We start from the raw sequence: 25,346 nt of genomic DNA, 5'->3' as shown, positions 1-25,346 counted from the left end.
AAAATATGTTAATCTTGGAAATAAAGACCTAAAAACTGACCTTATAGCTAGATATGTTTTCTCAATACTATCTAAGTCTTTAAAATTTTTTCCCCCCAAACATATTTTTTATTCTGTTTGAGAGACATGAAATGTTTGGTTAAACTTGGTTATAACAGAAAACCAAATGACTGAATTTTAAGTCCTTCACAATCTAATGATGCAAGAGAACTAACATAATGAAATGTAACAAGTTGAAAGCCGTAATAAGAATTTTACTTAGCAATATAAAAGAATAATAGCAACAGTTCTGTTGGAAAAAAAAGATCACAAGTGAGAAATGCTCTCCTAGTAGTAGTTTGAGCCAAAGCGTTTCCATCTGTTGGCTGATTGCTGATTTCCTGGGTTTTTGCCCCATGCCCCATAGAAAGATCTAAGGTGGGCTGTGCACGTTTCCTTATGAAGTTTTTTCAAAGCCAGGATCTTACTGGCTGTCAGCCCTACTTTATGGGATACATTTGGATTGTAGCCACACCATTGTGGAGGTCTGTGGGTTTTTAGCTATGTAGGAAACTGCTTCTTGGTCAGATGGCCCAGTGCAGCATTGCCCATAGAATGGATGATCCCTGTGTCCTGCAGGTATTGAACTGAGGAATGGGAGCAAAGGGAACAGAGGGGTGAGCAGTGACAGAGAGAGAGCGGAGGTGCCAGAATGAAGATTGATGGGAAGATGTTAGTATACTTCATGTGGAGCTCAAAAAAGTAATAAATGGGAGGGGCTCAGAAGGCAAGAAGAGGAAGGCATAGTCAGTTGTGCAGGGTCAGGTATGGAGGACTCTGAATAGCAGTGATTTCCTGTTTCCCTAAAAACTCCAGGAATGTGAAGGGGAAGAGAGATCATTCCCTTGCTTCTTAGCATTGTGCCTTAAATTCTATTTGGTAAGCAAGAAGCAGAACAGTCTTAAAATGAGTTTTCAGAAGAGAAGCTACATTCCCCAAATGGAAGCTGTTGCTGCAGGAGACAATCTGGCATGTTTTCTTCCTGGTGGATTCACTTGATCTATTTTTGGTGATTTAATCCAGATGACTCCTCATAATCAGATTGAACAGACTTTTAGCTGGTTGTGCTAATGTTCTTGGAGTCAGGGTGATTTTGGTACTTGCAAACTTTCTGAAGTGGCTTTGTGATGGCAGGCAAGTGGTCCCCGAAGGGCTGCAGGTGAGAGCAAGGTCAGGAGTCACAGTAGAACATACTGAGGGGGTGTAGGGCGTGGAGGAGAAACATGGTTCAAATTGTTTTCCTTCAGGGTAGGTTTATGTAATGAATAGGTTAAACAGCAATTTAACAAAAAGGTGTGGCATTCTTAACTGATAAGGAAATATGTTTATGCAAAAAACAAAAGTTATCTGATTGTGAGACATAATCCTTTGTTTTGGGTACCATAGTGCTATGCTTTGTTTTGGGCATTAGACTTTGAAGTTCTTACTGCCCTAGATTTTTGACAGAAATTAGTGTATTGGGAAACCCACAGGACCTCTACATTATGTTTGTGTAGAAGACACATCTCATGGCACAGATCTCATGAATAAATGCAGAATTAGGTTTAATATTCTTCCTGTAGGCTTCCTTCTCAGCGCACTTAGTAGTAACAGCATTCACAAAAGTCCTATCCATGTAGTAGTGTGCTTCTAGAGGACAAGTCTTCTGGACACAGATATGGGCAGACAACACACCATTTTGGAAAGAATTTGTGAAATTGACTTTTACCTTAGTTCAGTAATTTGATCCAAGAAAAAGGTTTCTTCTTTTTTCAGCTTGACAGCTGCTAGGAGCATGCTTCATAGAATGCATACAACTAATTACGGACTCATAGAATCTTTTTTCCCCTTGATTTTTCAGTTGATTGTGATGTAGCTGTTTGATATGAAACCTCACAGCAAAATCACAGTGGTGATTAATGAGTTTTTCATTCCCAAAGGATAGTATGGAGTGCCACCAGAAGCTTCTGAAATGAGAATATAATTTTATTGGTTAGATGGTTAATTTCTATAGTAATTAATAGGAAATGTTACTTAATGCATCTTCAACTTAGATGAATGATATATTTATGTACATACACACACACACACACACACACATGTATATATGTATACATACACACGCTCTTCCTCACTCCTTATTAACAGACAATCCTGATCTCTTTCCTCTTGTATTCTAAGATTTTTATTTGCCTTCTTTTTTTTTATTATTATTTGTAAGTCTGTTTTATGTCTTGAATAGAGAATTACTTCTGGGAATCCACAATCACTCCAGCATGCAGTCTCCCTGCAAATTAGTCTCTCTGCAATTAGAACAGAATTCCTTGATTTTGCCAAACTTTATGTTTAAGTATCAGCTGCAAAGACTCAAAATGGAAAATCTTTTGCTGGAAATTTTATTGCATAAAAGGTGTTTAAAATGGTCTTACTGCACGTGCTAAGGAATAAAAAACTGAATCATTAAAGTTATTGCATCGTAATAATACAAATAATATCATCCTCCTTCTTTGCCCTGAAGCTGTGAAAGCAGTAGTTGAGGAAGACCATGGGGATGTTTGTGGTTTATATAGGAATTTGGCAGAGTTTTGGTTTCTGGGTTTGGAAGAGGAAGAAGCAGCAGTTTGAGTGGATGCACATTCTTATCAGTCCCTTCTCACTACTCCCCTGTTTTGAAGCAACAGCCTCTTGTTCCTGAGCTCTGTCTCTGGGCTTCCCATCTGTCTTAAGGTCCAGGTGTAAGCCAGCAGCTTACTTGCTTAGTTCCAGTTCCATGATATCTGCAATCTTCTAGGCACTGTGGTCCCAGTTACTAGGGACAGAGAGGTCAAGCAGGGTACAGATTTCATACTTGCAGTGCAGTAGTTTTCTTCACTGATTTTAACCTTGCTTGTGGCTGCACCCGGTGTGCTCAGAATGGACACTTTAAAATCTGATGTAGAGAGTAGTAATGGAGGGAGCCTCTGCATTGGCCTTGAGCATCTCCAGCACTTCCAGAGTTTCTGTGCCAGATGAATGAGAGATCAGAGTGTGCACAGACTCCTGGGCAGGGTTGTGTAGGCAAGACTGATTGGGACATAGCATTCTGTGTCTTGGTTTCCCTTGCAGAGTAGTGGGATCTGTTCTTCTCAACAGGTTTCCAGTCTCCTATTATAGCAGTAGTTGCCATTATATTGAGCTTTAATACAGCTTGATAGCATGAAATATAAAATGCCTTTGGTATTTGGGGAGCATGACTTTGGTGTCCTCTCATCAGTCTTTTTTGTGCACTGGCACAAAAAAGCTGTGCTAATGTTAGCTGCTGTTTGGCAGACTTGTGATAATCTGACTTTTAATGCTTTATTCATCTCAAGGGCTGCTGAGGAGTGACTCTATACCTGAGGTTGGAGAGGATGCTGCTGCTACAGTCAGTATGGCAGAAACACTCTCAGAAGAAGAACGGGATGAGCTAAGAAAAGAGCTTGCCAAGGTAATTCTTTTGCAAATAGCTCTTAAACTTGTTTTGATAATGAAAATCTTGGATAATGTTATCTTTGAACGTACAGTTAATACTTTGCACAGTTATTCTGTGAGTGTCTAAAGTTGGCACTTCTGTGTATTGCACAGATAAGAAGGAAGGGTGTCAAGGAGAAAAGAACAGCCAGATCTAGTGATGGGGAATTAAGCTGGAAGTGCTGAATGTACAGATTCTAACCTAAGATGCATAAATACCTAACCCTTTTTTTTTTCCTCGGGTGAGAAGGGGGTAAATCAGCAACAAGAACATGGCTGAAAGCCAAAACCCAATTATTGTCTCTACTGGTGGGCAGTAGCTAAAGCTGTTTCTTTCAGGAAGAATGCTTTGTAGTAGTATCTGTGTATGTGCTGTATTGCTGATGTCTAATGTTATTGTTCTTGTCCATAACAGAATATTTTCAAGAGTGAAAAAAGTAGCATTCTTTGAAGAACAGACAGGCAAATATTCAAACCTGATACATGCCAAAGTCAATCCTTATTAAGCAGTCAGTCTTTTTTCTTTAATACCTCTATGGGACTTTAGGACCCTTATGGAAGACACTAATTTAAGCCTAAGGTTAGCAAACAAAGGTTAGCTTTAAATTAAGCACATTTAATACATTCTTGTATTTGGCAGTCCTGAGTACCATTTCATGCCAAAGATAAGTGAAGGTGGGCTGGTCCTGCTAGGTTATATCATGCTGGACTTCAGACAGATATCCAAAACAGAGATGCGTTGAAGATACTGTAAGGAGTAGAGTAACAAGCTGTACTCCTGTAAGGAGCTTGAATGACTGGGCAGCCTACTGCTCTAAACTGGGGTGATCTTGCGTGGATGAGGAATAAGATTGGAGGGATGCCCTTGCCTTTATACATATGGCCTTAGTGCCTCTGTCACATCTATAAAGCTCACAGAATGGCATTGTAGAACTTGTGCTGACATCTCTGGTCATGTTTCCAGGAGAGGCTTAAATGACCGTCTGAGTAAAAAAGGAAGTATACAAACAATATAGTTTTCTAGTTACAGAGCAGGTGCTGTGTGTTGTGTGTTTGTGCGGGTTTTGACTGCTCAGTCTGCCACCATTTCCACACCTGCTCTGGGGAAGGCACTCCTGTGGCTGGATCCAGTCTACAGGTGCTGGCTTAAGCCACAATAGGACCTTTCTGTTGAAGGAAGGAGACGAAATTTGTGTATGGATCAGGCATGCTCTGAGCTTCCTGATACTGGTCACACATTGGTGTATCTTCTGATATAGAATAGAATACAGGCTTGGCAATTGTCCTGGGTTTGGCTAATCTTCAATCTTTACATATCATAGGTAATAATTTCTAACCATGCAGTCTTTTAGTTACCAGCTTCCTTGTACATTCCCAGTAACAGAGCTAGCTGCGGGTAGATTACTTTCTCACTAGCTCTTGCAGTGTCTATTAGATTTCCCTTTTAGTATTTAGGAATGACTGTGAGGCAGTGTTAAAAACCTCTGTTAGCTCTCCCATTACTGATATCTAGTAGATGCTTTAAAGAAATACATAGTTAAATGGTTGTGTGTATTCCTTGTTAACTGCTAACCATGTGTTAACAACTCCCATGCCACAGGTGGAAGAGGAAATCCAGACACTCTCACAAGTGCTAGCTGCCAAAGAGAAGCATCTAGCAGAAATCAAGAGAAAGCTGGGAATTAACTCACTACAGGAATTAAAGCAGAACATTACCAAAAGTTGGCAAGATGTTACATCAACCACAGCGTATGTACCAGCTCATGGTGATTGTTTAGACTGTTGAAGTGAAAACTGTTTAGATCTTGTGTCATGTCTAAACACTCTGTTCTTGTGAAATGAGTATGAATAACACAAAGTTAAGTTGTATTAAAACTTCTCTGGGTAAGTCAGCATAGACTTTTTAAAAAGAAGAACACTGCAAGCCATATCTCATGCGAAAGAAGAATGATTGACCAAAATATGGGCTATTCTAACACACATTTTTTTGTCTGATAGGTCTGAGATACCAAGGTGTCCTCAGTCCAACAAAGTACCCTTCTTTTCCACCCTGAAAAATTGTTGTAAACTGAGCCCGTGCAGAAGGAGTATGAAGTCAGTTACTGTTCTTGCCAAAAACAAATATTAGGTCTAGAGCAAGCTGCCTTCTGCAATTAATAACCACAGAATGTCACAGATGTACCTCAAACTTTTTATGGTGAATTTTATTGACAGAACTGTGTGGTACAAGAATTTGGACACTTGGCACAAAAAATAGACCTTTTTCAGTGTGTGTGCACAGTTTTGTTTATTTGTGTTTTGTTTTCTTTTGTATTTTTTGAGTTGTTTTTTTTTTTTTTTTGATTGGGGTGTTTTCTGTGTGAGTTTATTTTATTTTTTTATAAATCTTACAATAGCAGATAGCATCTGTTGTAGGGGTGGGGTAGTAGGTGAATGTTGATGAACTGCATCTGGTCAGAGCTGGCAGAGATGCTGTAAGCCAGAAGGGACTGCAAAGGCTCAAAATAATGTCTTAAGCAGGCTTTCCTTTTGACCCCAAAGCTGAAGTGTACCTCTGCATTTAATACAAATAGACACACACTAAAAATTTCCTTAGGTGTTTTATTAAAATAACTGAAAACTAAATGTTTTTCTGAACACAGATATAAGAGAACATCAGAAACCCTGTCTCAGGCTGGTCAGAAGGCTTCTGCTGCTTTTTCTTCTGTTGGTTCAGTCATAACCAAGAAATTTGAAGATGTCAGGTAGGTATATTTATCTTTTCCCAAGTAATTGCATTTTTTATTTAAGCAGACGATCACTGCAATAAATATATGCTGTTAACATACCTAGTGCTTCTAAAAGCTAATCTATCAAGAGCCTTCAGCAACTGTTTTAGGGGAGGTAAGAGACTTACTGCAGAATCTGCTTGAATGTCCTCACTGATGCTGAGGAGTTCTGTGGTGTGTGTTTTATGTAGGCAAGATAAAGCAATGTGTGCTGCCACCTCCACTGCTGCTCTTACTTTTCTGCTGTGCTTGCAGGTGGCACTGTCTGCCTGCCTCTGTGGGATACATATAGCACTGTCATTTCTGCTCTCTTTCTCGGCTTGTGGAATATTATATTTAAACTACTAATATCTTTAACTGTTTGTGTTTTGTTGTTTTACTCTTTTTTTTTTTTTGTAATTGTTGTTAGTTTTTGTTTGGGTTTTTGTTTGTTTTTGTTTTGTGTGTCGATTCATTCCAGGTGTGTTTTATTTCTTTCTATGCTGTTCTGCCTCATAGAAGTGGCTTGATTTTATTACATTTTAAGAGACTATTGCACTTCTTAATTCTTAACTATTCTTGGCATGCAACATATTTTGACTCTGTGCCAAATGATACAGCCCTTCATACACATTAGGTAGGTCTGCCAAGTCGTTTTTAGAACTCTTTTGAGCTGCTTGCAAAAATCCTGCTGGATGCAGTAGAGTCAGATGCTTAGCTTACAATTCCTTGATTATATAATTCTTACTACTGGAACCTATACAATTATTCAATTCCACAGGTAATTTGTTGTTGTTGTTAAACTTATTTTTCAGTTATTGGGCAAATAAAAATTCACACATTCTCACAGAATATTGCTGCTTTGGCAGCAGTGTAATAAAATCAGCCATTCTAAAGTGCCATTAACTTCTTGCTTTTTGAAGTCTAGCAAGTACAGCTACGGTTACAGATTTTTCTTCAGATTTATCAGAACTTAATTTCTCTCCTTAATGCTTACTCTGGCATTGTGCAGACTACAGGCATTTTCACATTCCTTTAGGTAAGGTGGGCACCAGAATTGCACTTCTCAAACTAAGCATGTAGTCAGACTGTCTCCATTAAAGTTTTTGATTTAAGTTTTGTTTGGAAAAGGTAATTTCCTATTTTCTTAGTAAGGGTAAAACTGAAGCCCTTTTAATGTCAGGGAAAATGTTTCTTCATGTTCACCTGGTAACTATCTCAGAACATGAAATCTTGAGTATAAATTATAATTAATTAGTCTCTTTTCCTTGTTAGAAAGAAACCCACTAAAATGATTCTGCAAGGTTTTTTATCAGGTGACAGAATATGGTGTTGAGGTCAATGGCATGCAGGATTCCTCCTTCTTTGTCTGTACAGTGTTTGTGCCGTAGCAGAGTAGAGATTTTCCCCTTTCTGTGTCTATTACAATGGCTGTGTAGCATTGTGGTTCTAACTAAATTAGTAGAGTCTAAATGTAGTTTATACATTCTTTGTTCATAGTTTGTCCACAGAAACAGTCCTTGAGTTGATTACTTTAGCAGTGCCAGTATTTTAGTTACTTCATCTACATTGATCTAAACAAATACTCAGTGTGTTCAGCAGTTAAAATTCCTGTGTAACAACTTCTGTCCATTGCTTCTCAGCCCATCTATGCACACCTGAGTCTGGCTTAAGCTTTTCTATACTCCCTCACTAAGTAGCTAAAGACAGCAGTAGGATCTCTATAAAGAAGTTGGGATTTGGCTCCTAGAGTACTAACTGGGAGCAGCTGTCCCAGGGGAGGAGATGGCCAGAGGCTATGAGAACTCAGACTCTGAAGTGAGCTCAGTTTGATCAGGTGTAAGAATAGCAGCCAGTCTCAAATATGTCCTGTGCAGCATCAGTGAGACGGTGGGAACCTGTAAGACTTCTGGATGCAGAGCTCAGCTGCTCACTTAACAGGAGTCACTTTTCTACTGTGAGGCTGTGGTGTTCCCCAATTAGTATTGGACTATTGCACTGGACAAGGACAAGCACAGACTCAGAGCCGTCTTCTACTTCAGGAATACCTTAACAGTGTCATAATTAGTCGAGTTAGTGGCTCTGTGGGTGTTGCATACTCTATCAGAAACCAGGCCACTGGGAAAGAATGTATCACAGAAGTCTTCACTTTTGGTGTGCTTCTCAGGGAGAATCATGGTGATGGAAATGCAAGGCATTGTTATAAATTCAGGGGCAGCTGTGTTTAGAAAACAAGAAAAGTGTGAAGAATTAGGGCTGTTGAAGATCTTAGTTGCACTTGAAACAAAATATTAAAGATGTTTTTAATGATAACCAAATTCATCTGGAATTCAGACAGTGAATTCAGGTCTTAGGGTTATATGACTACTCAAGGGCAAGTCTGAGTTTCAGAAAGGTTTAGATGCCTAAATTCTTTCCTAGAAGTGATAGTTGATGGGCCTGATATTTACTTGAACTTATATTGAATATGCAGGTGCATTTTTGTTCTTAAACTCTTACATTGGCTTCATTGTGGCTTCACCTTCTCTTGTATTGTTTTGGTTGAGGGACTTCTCAGCTATAGTGGTGTTATTTCTTCCGTGTTGGACTATTTCTACATATTCCATGCAGCAAACATCACACAGGTCTTCATTTGGGCACTGCAAAGTGATTTGATAGGGAGTTGTAAAAGGGAGTGAGGCAGCTGCTGGAGCTGTGATTTTGGAAACTGCTGAAATGGAGATGAAGAGAAGACTGATAGTGCAATGTCAGTGTATTTTTGCTTCCTTTTTGTATTTGTTTCCTCTGCTCTTTGTTGATGAAAATGATGAAAATTAACTCTGTTCCATCTTAGGTTTCTCTTAATACCTTTATTCTCTTTATAAGAATCTGTTGAAGTTTTGATGAGCTAACCTTCCTTCTAGGCAACATCAGTATTCTGTGCAAAGTAGTAATACCAAGATGTAGGTTCTGAGCAGTCACAACTTTGCACTTGGCTCTTTTTGCATTGCATCCCTATAATGGAGCAAAGCCTATCTTTGCCTTTGCCTGAGATTGCAGAATAACTTTCTTTGCTTGCTTTAGAAGTCTAATCTATGATCATGGATTCCTAAATACCATATCATGTCAGTATATCACCTGGAAATTTAACTACAAAGTAACTAGCTACTGTATATGTTAAGCTGTGTTTTCTAGGCTGGGATTCTGGCATACCTCCTTGTACCTTTTCAAAATGTGAGGCAATGGAGTAACTTTAAAAAAATTATTGTGTAGAGGATAAGAAAGCTTTAATACAATACAAAATACATGAAAGACTGGAGAGCAGCTTACTGTGCCTTTTTATTTATTGTCTTTTTTAAGCTATGGGTTTGCTTTTGAGCATTTCAAAGCTTGTCTTTCCAACTGCCCACATTGATGGTCTAGTTGAGCGAGTGCTTTGGTGTGGCATTCTGTCATTTGGGAAAGAAATACTAGTTCTATTCTTCATAAAGCTGTTCAAGGTTTAATTGTGCCTCTAGCATTACCTGAAGAATAGGTGGTTTATACTAAAAAGAAATCAACTGCATTTATCTAATTCGGTTCTCCTGCAAACCAGATAATTGTTTGATAAAACTATGTAATATCTTATGCTGTTATTTTGCAAACTGGATACTGAGGGTATACAGAACTATATTGTCCAGCAGCAGGTAAATTCTTCATAAATACATGAATAGTTCTTCTATTAAATGATGTCTGAGATGAAACTAAACTTTTGTAAAGTTGTAAGTAAACTGTTAAAACATCTGTAATACACTATAGGTTGTTGTTTTTTAGTGTGAGCTGTTCTACAGTTTGTAAATATATGTATTTAATCCTCTTTAGCCTTAAACTTCTTGCAGGGAGAAACTACTTGCAGCATGAGGGGAATTGGCTGAGCATTGATTGAAACTAGTTAGTGTCAGTGTGGCTCTGTAATAAAACCTGCCATGTAGCAAGCCCACATCACACTTAAGAATATATATTACAGTCCAGAAGACAATCAGCTTGTCTGTGATCTGGAAAAGCCTCTGGAAGCCAGATCATCCATAAGAATGAAACACAGGAGAAATGGGGTTGGGGAAATAGCTGAAACATAGCTGTGCATTACTGAAGTGTCAGGAAAGCATCTGGCCTTGTCTATCTGATTCCCAGTATGCTGTAACTACAAATCAACCTATAGTTGTGCATCTGCCTTAAGGGTTCCCAATATATTTTTTTTTATCTATCACGGTATTTTACTTATGAACCTTCATAAAGAATCTCTTAAAACTTTTTCTGCAATAAACATAGAACTATTTTCTTTTGTGAATGTATCTTCCATTGATTATGCTGAAATGCTAACCCTAAGTTTGGAGGTGCATTTTATGAGAGCTGTTTCCTTTCCCTCCTCTCCTAAAGCCCATCCTAAAGCCCAGACAAATTTTGACATTCCATATATAATTATGAAAAACTGAGATCATAACTTGTAATAATTCTAAGTTACTGTTGTGGTATTCGGTAAAAATTATTTAATGTATAAGGCTTGTTTGTATCTGCAGTAAACAGGGATTTCCTGTATGGAACTAAATTAGATGTGTGGTAGTGGTGTTGAGGTTATCCAGGAGCTCCTTCATCTATATCCAATTACCTTCTAAGAAGTTATGTGTTTTCTTGTTAGACAAACAATAACTGTACAGCAACACTGGCAAGTTATAGAAATCCTCCATGAATTGCAGAACCCAGGACTAGGACTTTATCCTGCTCCCAGCATAAACTCGACCTTGAATACTGACTGATGTGACTGCTTTGTTGATTGATGAGTAGATAATTTGTATCGATGAGTGTAAAAAACTTGTACTGAATGTAAATGGAAGCCTTCTGGATGTAGAGATAATATTTTCAGTAGGAAGATTAGCTGATAAATAAGACTCTCAAGTGTTTGCTACTGCTATTGCCAAAACTGTAAATGCAGCATGACTCCTGTTGCTTGAGAAACTTAAGGAGCAGGCAGACTGTTGCAGCTAAGCAGAACAAGTATTAACAAGCATGGCACTTGAATCTTTCTAAAAGAGAAAAAGGTTGCTGCAGCTTTTGCTCTGATGTACTTGTGTGTGTGCATGGCTAAGCAATTTAAGAAACCAATCCCAAGCAGTTTCTAAGACTGTGTAAGACTGTTTGGCTGTTTACCAAAGATAGTTTACAGAAGTCAGCTCTCTAAGCCAATTTCTTCTCAATGTAATACTTAAACTAACTTGTGACTTTCTTTTCTCTTAATGCTGGCATTTAGTATACGCTCCATACAACATTCAATTAGTATGCCTATTATGAGGTAATGTATGCATAATCCAGCTGTTCGGTTTATTTATTTTCATGTGTGGAATACAGTCACATTGAACTTAAGTCAACTAACATAGTTTCATAAAAAACCAAAAAACCCACCCAACTTTGTAGTGGATTTCCTGTACTAAAATATAGGATAAAATTTGGTTTATCTCTGGTTAATGGAGGTGGTTAACAAACATCTGGAAAGTGACATTTCCCTACTGTTTGGAAAACTGTAACAGTTTTTCCCTGTCTCTTAGAGCAAATGCTATTAAGCGATTCCAAGTTTAAAAGACGGTAGCTTGGCATATGTTTTTGAAAATGAAAGTGAGTATAAAAAACCCTGTGGTTTCACAAAAAGTGTCTTGGTGATCTGGGGTGCTTGCCTTTTCTCTCCGCTTGCTTGGCACTGTGTCCCTCTGTCTCCTGGGAGTCTGGTTTGCTGCACGTGTCACTGTGTGCTTTCCCAAGGGAAGAGAGTGCAGCTAAGTGTGGGTGACCTACACAAATGCCAAGCAAAGGAAGAAGGGAAGCTGTAGGCTTCTTTTGAAAAACACCCTTGTCTTCAACATTTATATAATATGTTTTTGAGTAATCCTTAGTCCTGGTCTACTGAAGGCAAACATTTCCCATCCTACATAAAGGCAGAAAAAGTGTACAAAGTGTTCTACAAATTTGCACGTGGCAGTGACAGCTACTTGGAGCATTAAGCCACTCTTCTGACCCTAATGAATTATACACCAGCCCTCAGCAGTGGAAATCCCAAGCTGTCCTGCTTTTTGTGTGCAGAACTTACTATTAGTAATTACAGCTCTCTTTGGCACTTGAACACAAGGGAGAATCTACTTAAATTTAAAATGTTAACAGAAAATGCCACTGTGAACCATGTTTTATTTACTGAACATGTAGCAAAGTAAACTGAACTAGTTTTCCTATAAAAAGTGAAAAACTCTGATGAGCTCTCTTCAGCAATAATGTATTAGCTAACCAGAAGTGATGACTAAGATTTTCTGAACAAATGCTTTAAGCCAGAAACATGTTTGAAATGACTGGGAATAATAAGCTAAACCTAAAATACTTGCTAGTTCTCCCATCCATGTTGATAGGAAGGATCCTATCACTGCATGTGGCAATGTTCAGTTGCCAAAGATGAAAGTGAGACTACAATTTGAGTATGTTTGAATTTTAGTTTTGTAGTACTTGGGGGGATTCAGTTGTAAACTATTTTTAGGCTATCTTTAAAACAGGGAAAGAGCCCCAAACAAATCTCATGTTACTGCTGGGAAAAAGGAACTGTCTGCTTGTTTTCGGGTGTTCATATGTTAATTAGATGTGGGTTTAATTCTGTGGTTCCTTTTTTTATTTTTGTAGAAATTCTCCTACTTTCAAATCCTTTGAGGAAAAGGTTGAAAACTTCAAGGTAAGAATTTCTAAAACCCTTTGATGATTGTGCAGCTGTGGATGTAGAGAAAAGACTCAAGTGGATTCTGGGCAGCCTATTTTTTAGTTACTGGTAAACTGTTAAAGAGGTGCTTAGAGGAACATCTTTTTAAGTCCTGTGGAAATGCTTTCTCTGCCTAATGATTTGCAAATAAAGTACTGGGCTGCCTGCACCTCATACAGGAGGATGCCTTTAGAAGAACTTACAGCCAACTAACCTGCACAAACAGCTAGTATTAGGTATGCAAAATAATTAATACCTAATGCTAGGTATCCAAAATTGTCTAGGCTTTTATTTCATGCCTTTCTAGGAACTAGTATCCTACACAGGAGAATACCTTGGGATATTTCTCTCATTTCTGGCATAAAAGACAAAAGGCCTTTGCACCTTAATTTTAATTTCACTCCTGAAAGCCTCAAGTGCCAAGAAACAACCATTAATAACTTTTCCAGGTAAAAACTCACTTCAAAAATAACTAATTTGTGTAATCAGAATCAGATTTGACTTCTCCTGGGCACGCTGGGCTGGATGAGAAGCATGCAAGTGATAGCAAAGGGAATTGGGCCTTCTCTTGCAACTAATTGGCATTTACACCCCTGCAGTCCCACGGAGCGTGTGCTGTGGAGGGGAGTGAAAAGGCAAACGTTACATGGAGAAAGTAACATAGTTGCTCTGCTCCTCTGAAGGTCTCAGGACTTGATCTTCAGACCCAAAACTCTCCAAAGTTCTTTATTGAGAAAAAAAGTAGTGAGTTTTAACTCTGAATCTCTTAGATAAGACTTCATGGTTTGAAAGGTTTCATACCTTTTTCCATTTGTAACTGAGGGTGTGTCAACCTTTGGACTCTGGAATCAGCCCTGGAATAGGGCTGCTTCATGTATCTCAAAGACAAAGGGGGATAACTGTGTTCATCTGCTGGTGAGGGTTTCCTGCCAGATATGTACAGATTTATTTTAAGAATATTGTGGAGGTCTCCTAGACCTGGAAAAGGTGCTTTGTTGAAGAGAGTTACTAAACCAGACGTACTGGTTTTGTACAGTTAAGCATGTTTGACATGCCAACTAACTACTATGCTTTGCTGGGGCTCTCTCTGTGTTCTAGTCTAAAGTTGGAGGAAGCAAACCTGCTGGAGGAGACTTTGGAGACGTTCTTAACTCTGCTGCCAATGCCAGTGCCACAGAAACTATTGCAGAACAGACAGAGGAAGAGACCCACTGAGATTTCTGCCTCTGTCCTGCTACCCACTGCCAGATGCTGCAAGGAAAAACCAAGCACAGTTGTAACATTCTCTGCGCTCTTTCCACCAGATGTGCTTTTATTTAGCACGTAGTTATTTTACCTGATTAACTGATACCAAGCTTGTTTGTGGGTTCAAAATATTTTTGAAACTAAAATACATTGTTTGGGGTTTTGTGTGGGAAGGGGAATTTCTATGCCTTTCAACCATTTAAAGGACTTACCTCTAATTTGAAGACAACCTTTAAAATATAGCAATGAAAGAAACTCTTTTGAGAAGTTAATTATATTGTACAGATACTGTGGATACAGATTTTCTTTTCAATCTGTAATTATTGCTCAACTTAATCCTTATGAATCTACAGCTGCTGCCAAACTGAAGCTTGTTACTTCGCTCCCTTGTGATTGTTTAGTTGAGTGCTGCCTGCAAGGGACACTGGACTAGGAGACTGGACAAGGAGAAAGGATCACTCCCAGCTAAAGAAAGGACTTCAGTTTCAGCAGGCTTTATACAAGTTACAGCAGGATCACACATGAGTAGGAATGTACTGTCTTTTGAGCATGTTCTTCATACAGTAGGTGTGGATAGGTAATAGAACATGTAAAACTTACCCATCTGTCCGTGCATTGTGCACCTCAGAAATTTCTGATCATTGCAGATGGAAGCAAGAACCAGCTTCAGTGCTGGTTTGGTTCAGTCACCATAGCATTTTCAGCCTTGTTTTTTGTACAGGATGTCACTGTGGAAAGATAACACTCTTCTGAACATTGGACCAGTCACAAATAGATTCGTTCACACGTAGTGGTGTCATATTCACACTAACAAAGCATGGAATAGAAGAATAAGGCTGATCCCAGAAGTGGTTCTTTTTTAGTCATCAAGAGAATGGCTCCTATATCCTAATGTTGTTTCTCTTGTAGGCTGAACCCTGAAAACATCTGCTCCACCATCCTACTCTTTTTTTATGTATTTAAGGCCTGTACCTCAAGAAACTCCCCTGTTCCCAGCCCCAGAAGTTTGTTTTGAGAGGTGCACAATGTCATTGCTCAGCATAGCTTTCCTAAAAGACGTGTCCTCCTACATCTTGTTTTGTCTGCTGTACTCCTCAAATTTCTTGTGTTTTATGTGTTTTTGCCACATGGTTAGAACATTTTATCACCATGCTTAGAACTGGAAACAAGTTTTGCTACATTTGTGTGAAATCCATGAAACTTCAACTGCCACAGGTGTCTGGAGGAAAAAAAAGTTGGCTCCTGACACCTTGCTAGCATGTCAGATGTAGAATGTGTGCTTAATTACAATGTGAGAAGCTTAATAAAAATGTATGTGAGGAATGTATTGTCCTGTGAACATGGAGGATAATGTAAATAAGTACGGAAATTTTATTTCTAATTGAAGCAGTCCTTCAATTTTGGTTCAAAGAAGTGCTGATGACTACTGTACTGCTTGGACTCTGCATGGCTGAACTTGGCATTTCTAGAGAAGACTGAGCCTAGGTTGCCTTCTAGTGGCTTACATAAAATTACAAATCACAGCAGTGTTAGTGTTGTAAGGGACCTCTAGTCCAAATTCCCTTTTGAGGCAGGGCCACCTCTGGAGCAGGTTGCACAGGACTGTGCCCAGGTGAGTTTTGAATGTCTCCAGAGAGTGAGAATCCAGGACCTTCTTCAGCAGCCTGTTCCAATGCTCTGCCACTACATAAAATTAAACTGCCCTGGTTACATAGTGAAGTTCAGAAAACAGGTTGACATAATCCTTCGGCCTCTGACAGCTCCAACTTAACAAAGGAACAGAGAATTGAATGGTATAGAGAATGGAGCTCTTCCTCTTTTGGGTCAGTACCATATAGGGCAGGTTCTTCTGGAACATGATCCTTATTGGATGGGTTTTTTTATTTATTTATCTATCAAAGAGAAAGATCATCTAGTCCAGAGTTGAGCTTTCTGTTTTCTGAAGGAAAGCCTTTTTTTTTTTAAGGCTACATAGCAGTCCTTTTATTGTAACACATTATTACACTCCAGGAGCTTTTGCTGAATCTTCTGCCCACAGCTTCCTTTCCTCATGTGCAGGTGGCTTTGGGGCTGCTGTGACCACCGAAGCTTTGCTTTCAGGGCTGGTGTAGTTCACAGAATCAATTAGGCTGGAAAATACCTCAGAGAGCAGGGGGTCCAACCTATGACTGAACGGGACCTTGTCAACTAGACCGTGGCTCTAAGGGGCTCCAGAGGGGATGGCACAAGGTTGTGTCAGGGAATGTTCAGGCTGGGTATTACAAGGTTTTTCGCACAGTTTGGGCACTGGAACAGGCTCCCCAGGGAAGTGGTAACAGAACCAGGCTTGACAGACTTCAATAATTGTTTGGACAATCCTCTCAGGCACATGGTGTGACTCCTGGGATGTCCTGTGCAGGATCAGGTGTTGAACTCCATGATCCTTGTGGGTTCTGTCCAACTCGGGTTATTCTATGAAGTGCCACGTTCCTTAAACACCTCCAGGGACGGTGACTGCACCCCCTCCATGGGCATTGCAAAATGTAATTACCATTTCGTGAAGAAATTCCCCGAGATGTCCAACCCACCCGTTCCCTGGCCAGCTTCAGCTCTGTCCCCCCGTCCCGCCGCTGTCGCCTGGGGCAGCACAGCGCCCTCACCCAAGATGGCGCCGCCCGCCTCAGCTGTGCGCGCTGCGCCTGCGCCCGGGGCGGAGGCACCGCCCAGCTCAGCGATGGCGGCGGCGCTGCGGGGCCGCGCGGCGCGGGCATGGCGGGCGCTGCTGCTGCTGCCCGCGGTCCGCAGCGCCGGCGGGGCCGCGCCCGGAGCCGCCGGGACTCCCCCGCAGCCACCGCAGCAGCGCCCGGGCGGCGGCACCGCGGGCTCCGGTCCCCGGCAGGTGAGGCGCGAGGGGATCGGGCCGGGGCAGCGTCCTCGGCCCTTGTGCGGCCACATCTGGAGGGCTGTGTCCGGTTCTGGTCTGGTCAGTACAAAAGAGAGGAGCAGCTGCTGGAGAGGGACCAGCGGGAGGCTAGAAAAATGAGGAGAGGTCTGGAGCATCTCTCTTACGAGGAGAGGCTGCGGGAGCTGGGCCTGTTCAGCCTGGAGAAGAGAAGACTGAGAGGGGATCTTATCAATACATATCAATACCTCAGAGGCAGGTGCCAGCGACAGGATAGGGAACTGAAGTACAAAGAGTTTCACCTCAACACGGCGAAGAGCTTTTTTGCACTGAGAGTGGCAGACCACTGGAACAGGCTGCCCGGGAAGGCTGTGGAGTCTGCCTCTCTGAAGACACTGAAAACCCAGAAACCCACATATTCTAGTGTGATGTGCTCCAGGTGACCCTGCCTTGGCAGGAAGGTTGGCCTCGATTATGTCCAATTCCAACCTTAACAACCCCGATTCTCTCTTCTCACCACTTCACCCTAATAAATAGCCCACAGAAATGTGGACTGTTCATATTTCTTTTTAAGATGCCCCTACAAAAATGTAATGTAGAAAGCATGCAAGCAGTTTTGGTTGAGTAGAATGCGAGGTACTGCTGCATGGGCAAAGCTGTGTTCTGGCTTTTTACAGGCTGGCAGGGAAGATGTGGAAAATGTCATAATGATTTTATTGGGTCAGATCAAAGACCTGTTAAACCAGTATTCCAGAGACTTTTAGTGGAAATATAAAGGCTTTTATGAATGAAACACCTGTAGAATTGTATGTGTGTGAAGCCAACCTAAGAAACATCAGGACACAGGTTGAAAGGGTGCTGCATATTGTTGTGAAAACCCACAGTTCTCTGGGAAGCTGTCGTTGGCTGTAAAATTAGGATGGTGTGCTTGGCAAGGCCTGCACTCTGGTAAGCTGCAGTAGGAATGATTCATCAGGAGCAGACCTTGCTCCTGAGGTGCACAAGGAGGGTTACAGGATTGTGTCCCATATCTTCTGTGTCATTTGTTTTCCTGTTACTCCACCAAGAATCAGTCATGGAGAGAGTGATGATGAGCAGCAGTCTGCTGTTTATTGATGCTTCAGTAAATAGAATTCTGGAGCAAAGGACCATGCTGTCAACAGCTGTTGACTCCTGGAGGCTGTAAAAGATTTGTGCAAAATCTAGTTCATCATTGCCAAACAGGAATAATGTCAGAGGTGTGGTGGGGCCTTGATAGCTGGCAACCTTCATCCTCAGTGTGGTACCCAAATGGGTGTTCTCCAGATGCTTGTTGGGAATCCAGGGGTATGGGAATGTGAGTGGATGGAACTTGGGAAAGAGGGAGTGGTAAAATAAATGTAGAGATTTTGTGAATAACCATCACTTTCTCTAACAATGCATTGAGTTTTGTCATGCTGGCTTTTCCTACGGATTGTGACAATGCCTTTTAGAAGACAGGTAGGTAAACAGGAAAAAGCTCTGTGTGTGTCCTGACATATTCCAGAATATCTCTTCTAAACTGAAAACCCTTGACCTCTGCTTATTCCTCAGGTAGAAGTGATTCCATGCTGGTGTTTATCCTTGACAGTCATCTTTTTGTAACTTTTCAGTTCTATTTGACTACACCTGAGATTACTTGGAATGTGCTCAGTAAGATATGGAAATTAAGGCTGTGAATTATTATGGCAAGGACTTATTTGGTACTGCAAGTGTAGAACTGGAAATGCCTGTCACTGAATCCAAGACCTGATATCCCAAGTTACTGCACAATATATAACATTCTGTTTTCCATTGAAAATCCACACTAGCAAGGCTGGCTGTGCAAAGATCAAAGGTTTGTCTAGCCCAGGGGCTCAGGTGGTGTCCAAGGAGATGTCCACAGAAGAGTTTAGGAACAAAATCATTTGGTGTAGCTGTAGCAGATACTGAATGCTATTTTGGTGATTTGGGGATTTAAATTTTTTCCCTTTTTGTTTTTCTGTTGAAGTGAGTAGCTGGAAACATTTTCTAACTATATAATTCTATCTGTAAATGAATTGTTACAAGCCTTTAAAGCGTCTTAATTAACTAAAATGTTACATTTTATTCACAGCATGTGAATTGCATACACAGATACAAATAATGCATTACTAGAACTCAAACTAGGGTTTTAAAATTAATGTCTGGACACAACTCTGAATTTTTGTACACTTTGCTGAGCTACTTTTTCACTTGAAACAGAGGAAGGAAAGTAGCTAGCTTTGCAGTGCCTAGTGATGTTGAAAGCATGAGTCTACCTTCATGCTGTTCTCAGCCCAGGTAGTGCTCAGTGAGTCTGAGTGTGATTAATGTTTATACACCAATTGCTCTTTGAGTTGTTTACTGAAGAGGGAGGGGTTTTGGTGAAGATGAGTTAGCAGTGGAAGGTGGTATGCAACAAGAGGGAAATTAAGGGGATCTGACTGCAGTGTAAACTGTTCATTTTGTGTAGTTTTCTTGAAATCCCATTATCGCTGCTTTTAGCTGATGTTTGATTGCTAGAAAGTATGTTATTTGGTAAATAAACTTTCCACAGATGTGAGCAACTCTGATACTACTTTGGTAAAGCTGGGTAATACTTATGGTGGATGCCCTGGATGATCCAGGATGCACTGGATGCTGATGGTAAAACTCAAATGTTTAGAAGATCTTTTGATAAGATCCTTCTAAGAGAAGCACATACATCCCTCAGGAGAGGCTGTGATGGCTCTACTTGCAGTGCCTTCCTGGGGTTCCAGCAACTGCAGGGTCTCTCTTTGAAGAAGGAGAAATGTGGTCTTGCTCATCCATTACCTGAGCTACAGTTAGAGGAAAACTTGTGTTCCTTATCTCAGCCAACAAGTGCTGCCTGTCTTGTGCTGTGCTTCATCCTGTAAGAGCCAGAGCCAGTGTTTGGATTCTTTGTGTTTCTCTTTCTTTTGGGAAGAGGCTTGATAACAGTTCCTGTATAGGTTTCCTATGTCAGCTGTTCCTTCAATTTTGAAGCTAGATCAGCTGGCTGGTGTTTGGGTGGTGGTGGCTTAGTTTAGGCAAATATAGATAAATTTGATAAATGGTCATGTTGACACGTGTTTGTCTTCAGATGATTCAAAAAGCATGGGAATGATACTTTTCCTATGTAGCTCTTTAAGTTTTTTTTTGCAGCAATGTGTGCTGCTGACCTTACTCAGAACTGCCTGGTGGTGTCTCTGCTGTGTTGGTAATTTTATAGGGGTTCAGGTTTCTGTTTTAGCTTTCACCTTGAGTTTACAGTTCTGTTGTTACTGTTTTGTTAATAGCGAAACTTACAGACAAGACACCTAAATGTTGATTAAAATTGTTGAAAAGGTAGCAACTTGGTAAGCCAAATACCCTGACATTTGTCTACAGCAGCCAACTCATGTTTTGCTGTGTTTGCCTTCTGCACTTTTGTATTTAAGTTTTGCATTATAAACAACAAAGAAAAAAAGACAGGTTTAAAGTTCGTTTTTTTTTCCTCTATGGAATTGTTTAACAAAATCTTTCAGAAGGACCAAATACTTTAAGTGTTACCTTCATTAATGGTTTAAAGCTGCTTGCCTAGTAAAATAGGAAACCTTGTCTTTAGGAAGGATGAGATGGTTTTTGATACAGGTAGAGAAATGTTTTTTAAGCTGTGTTGTTAGCTCAGTTACTAAAGTTTGAAGAAAATGTAAGAATAATGTCACTAATTAAGAATAAATTGACATTTTTTCTTCACTGTGAACTAGTCTAAAAATGTTTCAAATATCAGTGGTGAAGTTTGTCAAGTGTTCTTTTAGGTAGAAATGGACTGTCATAGAGTGAACTTCGCTGCTAATTCGCCTTATGTGTCACAGTGTGATGAAAGTGCTCTGCTGGGACATTTTCACGTGAGAGCAGCAGAGTACAACCATCAGGTGCGTGTCAGGGACTGGTCACACGAGCAGAGTTGTCCTTGCTCAGAAGGAAGGATCTGCTGGGCCCGGGCGGGCAGGGATGCTGCGCCGGGGCTGGGTGAGCATCCCCGCCCGGCACAGCAGAGGGCACTGCTTGTTTCCAGATGCAGCGAAAGCAGCACGTTTGAGGGATTTCCTATTTAATTCCTTGAATACCCTGTTTGAAGGGAAAGCATCTGTTAAGAAACGTAACTGATTTTTTGTGAAGTTCAGATCGACGGGACTGGATTGGTATCAGTACATTATAATATCTAATTTCTGAAAGAGAGAAATTAGAAATTATTCTTCCAGGCACATACATGTTTTTAAATTAACTTAGTCATGGGTTCTTTGTTGAAAGGATTAGTAAATTTGAGGAAGATGTCTGTGTATTTAAATGCCACTATTTAAAAATAAAATATCAGGATTCATTATGAAAGAAAATGAAAAAATATTTTTATAGGTGATATAAGGAGCTGTTTCATCTGTTTATGTTTTAGGGGAGAATTAAAAACTAAAACACAAAAGTGACAATTTAAAAGGAATGTACTACATTTCAGAAAGCTACATGGTATCTTTATAAAAAGAATGTGTAGTTGTCTTGCTTGTGCAGTATCTGGGCATCTTCAGGCTAAAAAAAGATGTGACATTGGATGTTTTGAAATGAAATAGTAGAAAAAAAATATTTTCCTCTAATAATTGATTTGAAATATTTCTCTCAATCTGTCTTCCCACCTAAATTAGCATTTAGAAAGTGATGTTCCTGAAATTGCAGTTACTTGAGAGCAAAAATGCTGATTAATATTTAGTGCAATTTTCACTTGTGATTTTCATAGTGTAATATTTCTTCGTATACCCGTTATCTTTGTGTGACTGGAGTGGTCTTCTAGTGCTAATAAATAACAAGCACAGAGGTTACTGTTTTAGCTGGATTATCTTCTGGCCAGCATTCAGGTGCTGGAAACTGCTGGCTGACCGAAAGGGTGACTTGCCAGTTATGGGGTTCGTGGGATCTGGAATGAGTAGTCTTTACCTGGAAGTTTCTCTTGATTTGCTTTGCCAGATTGTAATTCTGTGTTTGAGAAACCTGGGTTACGTGTGCTCGTACTGTGCTGTGAACACGTCCCGGTGCTTTTAGGTTCGTGCTAAATAAGGACCGTGTCACAACCTTCTCAGCATCCTCTTAGCTGGATCTGCTTGAAATGCTGGTTTGTATTAAAGTAGGAATGAACCTGTTTGTCCTTCTTTTGACCTCTGTGCAGAAACAGTTCTGTCTTGTGAATGCTCTGGCTGAGGCACCAAAACTTGTCTGTTCTGACTTGGGTTTGTCCCAGCTGAATGCACAACTGGGTCTGTCAGATGACCTGCTTTGCATGTGACAGAAGGGCTTGCATTGACAGTATTTTGTAAAACTCACATGGTGTTGGAGCAGCACTCTCTGAAGTGGACTAGACAGGTCTTCTGATGTTGGACAACAGAGGAATGATGCATGCTGCCCTTTGGAGTTCTTAATTATAGTACAGTGACACTGTCACTGCTGCCTATCACAGCCGTGTACTCAGGGACACAAATTCATATGGGAAGGCCCTGGGCCCTTAGTCCTTGGTTGACTTGAGGAAGATGAAGATCACAGCTCTGGAGGAGTTGTCTCTGGAACTCACTCCTTCAGATAGCTCTGGTTTGGCAAGTTGGTTGCTTTGGCATTGCTGGAGATCCATGAGTGGTAGGTGATATGCCCTTGATGACTGGCTGTCAGAGTGAAATCCCCACAATTAAACAGTCTTGGAACTGCCAGTATCATGGAGAAAAGTAAGTGCATGACAGCTGTCTAGGCTTGATTGACTGCATGTGAAATATCTGGAAGGTGTATGTAACCATAATGTGACAGTTAAATAAGAACTGAAATCCTTTCTAGTGGTTACAATTATCAACAGGATATTTACATCCCCTGTTGCTGTGGGAGAGCCCAGTTATTCTCTTATTATGACTATTGAAACAACATTCTATCCCCCAGGAACCCAGAAAAAAAAAAGGAAGTGCCTGTAAGAGCAGGGTAGTGATAAATGCAGAAAGGCAGATACTGGGCTCAGAACACCATGGGCTGTTCTCAGGACTGTGCGTGCTCATCTGGTTAGATTTTCTTTTTGACATAATCCATTGCAGTAGGTTCACCCACTTTCTGTGATTTAGATGCTAATGTTCTATTTGTTTGCTATAAAGTTACCCTTGAAAGAAATATATGGATAAATAGTTCATGTTTTAAATTCTATATAGAAGTTATTTAATTTCAAGAAAACCAAGCTGCTTTATTGTGACCAAATTCTGTGCTATTTTGTGTGTGAAATAAAATCTTAGCTCAGCGTTGTTTAGTAAATGATCCACCTGGCTAGTCAACAGCATATTTTCAAAGCTGCATTTGAAATTCTTTATGAAAGTCTTGTTTTGCAGTTTCTTTGCTGTGTATCCAGTCAAAATGTGAAGATAAATGGAAAACCTTCCTTTTACTAGAAACACAAAGAAGCTGGTATTGAGTCAACCAGTGCAGCAGATTGTGCATTTATAAGATTTGTTGGGTAAGCCTTGGTGGTTTGGGTAGCATTAGTGTGTTAGCAATATGACTTTCTGGTTTTAAATGGGCAGCTGATTGATGAAAAAGTTTCGAAAAAGGACCTAGAAGTAGCAGATGATTAATTTTTGTGATACAGCTGGGCTGACCTTCCCTTCCCCAGATGTCCTCTAATGTTTTATGTTATTCCTCCTAAGCACATGCTTAGTTACATAAAGTCACAGAAAAAAAAAGTATATCTTTAAATTTTAGTCACATGTGTCGCTGTTTATAATGCCAAAACACCCAGACTCAATCACAATAGTGTAAACATTTGACTTTTCTGATAATGGACAGGGATAGCCATAACTGACTAAAATAAATCACCTTAATTTGCATTTACTCTGGTAGCACACTATTTGTTGTAAGACATATGAGATGAGTCTGTTAATCAAAAAAATTGACATTTGTTTTGTGAACAGTACTTCTACACTTGAGTTAGTAGCATGTAGTATGGCACTGGTAAGCTAAATACATTTACGAAGTATTCTGAATAATTATGCTCTTTAATGAGTTGAAGGATAGTTTGTATACTGCATCCCAGTGATGAGGCTAAGAAGCACCCATCCCATCTTCAAATAGAGAAAAAGCTGCAAATAGCTTTAATAATGGGGATTTCTAGGCAACAAAGAAGTTTTGATACTAAAAGTACAGTTCAAGAAAACCTGTTGAATATTAGGCACAGCACCCAAATCCTATTCCTGTGATCTTTTTTTTTTCTTTTGAGATCTACATGATCCTTCTTGAAAAGTGTAATTGTGACAGACAAGGGTAGTTTTCACCATGGTATTTTATTAGTTTAGTACTATATGTATTTGGTTTATTGTTATTTGCATCTCTTTTAAAAATGTGCTTAGTTCACAATATTACACTGTTCATTATTATAAGGGCAATATATATACAAATATATACATTGAAGCATATCATGTGTTCTCTGCACAGCTGAGATATTTTTAATTAGAAGTTGTTCTGTGTGCAAAAATTAAACTAGGTTTGTAATATGCTATATTCTTCAGTCAGCATTGCAGTGAGTACCAAAATATGGAGCTTGATGGAAGGTTGTTAATGAACATAAATTTATATCCAGTAGTGTATGATGAAACTTTTGTTGTTTTTAAAATTGAAGTGTAATCCTTTCCTAATCTGCAATCAAAATACAATTTTAAATACTTTTTAAAAATGTATAATTTCACTATGGGAAGTTGGCTTAACATTTGTATCCGTAGCCATGCAAAATCTTCCAGTGGTCTTTGCCAAGAATGACAGCCCTTATAACTTCCTACAACTGTGTTTGCTTTCCTTTTGACAACGCTACTAAATATGAATAATCCTGTTCTTGGTAAAACTGAAGTTTAGTACTCTCCATATTTTTTTCTTTTTAGGATGAGAAAGGTTGATAAATAGGAGCTATAACTTGGACAAAATGAAGATACTCTTCAGTGAAAATAATTTATTCCTGCATTACATGAATTTCAAAATACCTCTGTAGATATTTTTGTGCAGTAGCCTCTTTCTTAATTAGTTACAGTTCTTCCTAGGTGGAAGTCAGTGAAGCAGTACTGTTCTTACATTTTTTCTTTAGGAGTTATGTGCCAGAAGGTTTTATGGCTTGCATGGTATTTGCATTGTTGAAAGTATAACATGTACTTACGTAATTAAGCTTAGA

At 39.8% G+C, this 25,346-nt stretch overlaps 1 protein-coding gene across 9 annotated transcripts in view; it reads left to right on the top strand.

The window, feature by feature from the left end:
- The window catches only part of TPD52 (tumor protein D52), a 121,411-nt gene that overhangs the window by 24,681 nt on the left and 71,384 nt on the right, over nt 1-25,346 (top strand). For 3 of the 9 annotated variants that reach the window (XM_032747002.3, XM_032747007.3, XM_032746999.3), the window contains exons 2-8: nt 3,369-3,484; nt 5,108-5,256; nt 6,150-6,251; nt 7,267-7,293; nt 11,518-11,559; nt 12,924-12,972; nt 14,095-15,564. In XM_032747002.3, the coding sequence (XP_032602893.1) occupies nt 3,369-3,484; nt 5,108-5,256; nt 6,150-6,251; nt 7,267-7,293; nt 11,518-11,559; nt 12,924-12,972; nt 14,095-14,211 (602 nt within the window). In that variant the 3' untranslated portion in view covers nt 14,212-15,564. Of the gene's footprint in view, nt 1-3,368; nt 3,485-5,107; nt 5,257-6,149; nt 6,252-6,339; nt 6,371-7,266; nt 7,294-11,517; nt 11,560-12,923; nt 12,973-14,094; nt 17,120-25,346 lie in introns of those variants that run through there. The other 6 variants (XM_032747003.3, XM_032747000.3, XM_032747005.3 and 3 more) reach the window with 4 other exon arrangements.

The sequence above is a fragment of the Taeniopygia guttata genome, chromosome 2 (genome assembly GCF_048771995.1).
Source record: "Taeniopygia guttata chromosome 2, bTaeGut7.mat, whole genome shotgun sequence".
NCBI lineage: Eukaryota > Metazoa > Chordata > Aves > Passeriformes > Estrildidae > Taeniopygia > Taeniopygia guttata.
Note: the sequence above shows the minus strand (reverse complement) of the source record. Positions and strands in the feature narration are given on the sequence as shown.